General features: G+C 62.9%; 1 protein-coding gene across 1 annotated transcript in view; it reads right to left on the minus strand.

The window, feature by feature from the left end:
- Positions 1-36: 36 nt before the first annotated feature.
- NGA_0088900 (50s ribosomal protein l24) overlaps positions 37-536 on the minus strand; it is a gene marked incomplete at its 3' end in the record, with an annotated part of 5,193 nt that continues 4,693 nt past the window's right edge. The window contains exon 5 of the mRNA XM_005855248.1: positions 37-494. Within this exon, the coding sequence (XP_005855310.1) occupies positions 37-494 (458 nt within the window). The remainder of the gene's footprint in view (positions 495-536) is intronic.

The following is a 536-nucleotide window of genomic DNA, read 5'->3' on the forward strand; positions in this document are numbered from 1 at the left end:
TTTTCTTCATTTTCGCGTCCTCTCCCGCCCTCCGCCTCATTCTTTCCCTGTCTCCACTACAAAGCGGGGCCCTTGATCCTTCTTGGGTGGCCGGCTCGGGGCCAGGTAGCCCTCGTAGGTGACCTCGTACACGTCCTCAGGCAACGTGTCCTTGGGGCTCACCGCCGCCCGGCGTATCTTTTCCCGCCTATACTCCGGCTTGGGCAGGATTTTCTGGCTCGATGCACTGACTCGGACCTTGACGCCGCTTTCCAGGTACCGCCGGGCGACCCTGGTGGGCTCGTGGGATTCGGGGTCCAGGAGGGAGACGTTCGAGACGTGAAGGGCAGCTGGGTACGTGATGATCTTCCCCGGCTGCCCGCTCCCCGAAGGTTGCTGGGTCCGCCGCCGCACGTTCACGCCGTCGATAATCACGCGGTTCTGCGCCCGGAGGACCTTGATGATAGTGCCTTGCTTCCCTGTCTCCGGTCCGTTGATGACCTCCACTTTGTCCCCTTTGAAAATGGTCCATCTGGCGTGCCAGGGACGGGGGGGGG

This window comes from Nannochloropsis gaditana (assembly GCF_000240725.1).
Source record: "Nannochloropsis gaditana CCMP526 unplaced genomic scaffold scaffold249, whole genome shotgun sequence".
In the NCBI taxonomy this organism is placed as follows: domain Eukaryota; class Eustigmatophyceae; order Eustigmatales; family Monodopsidaceae; genus Microchloropsis; species Microchloropsis gaditana.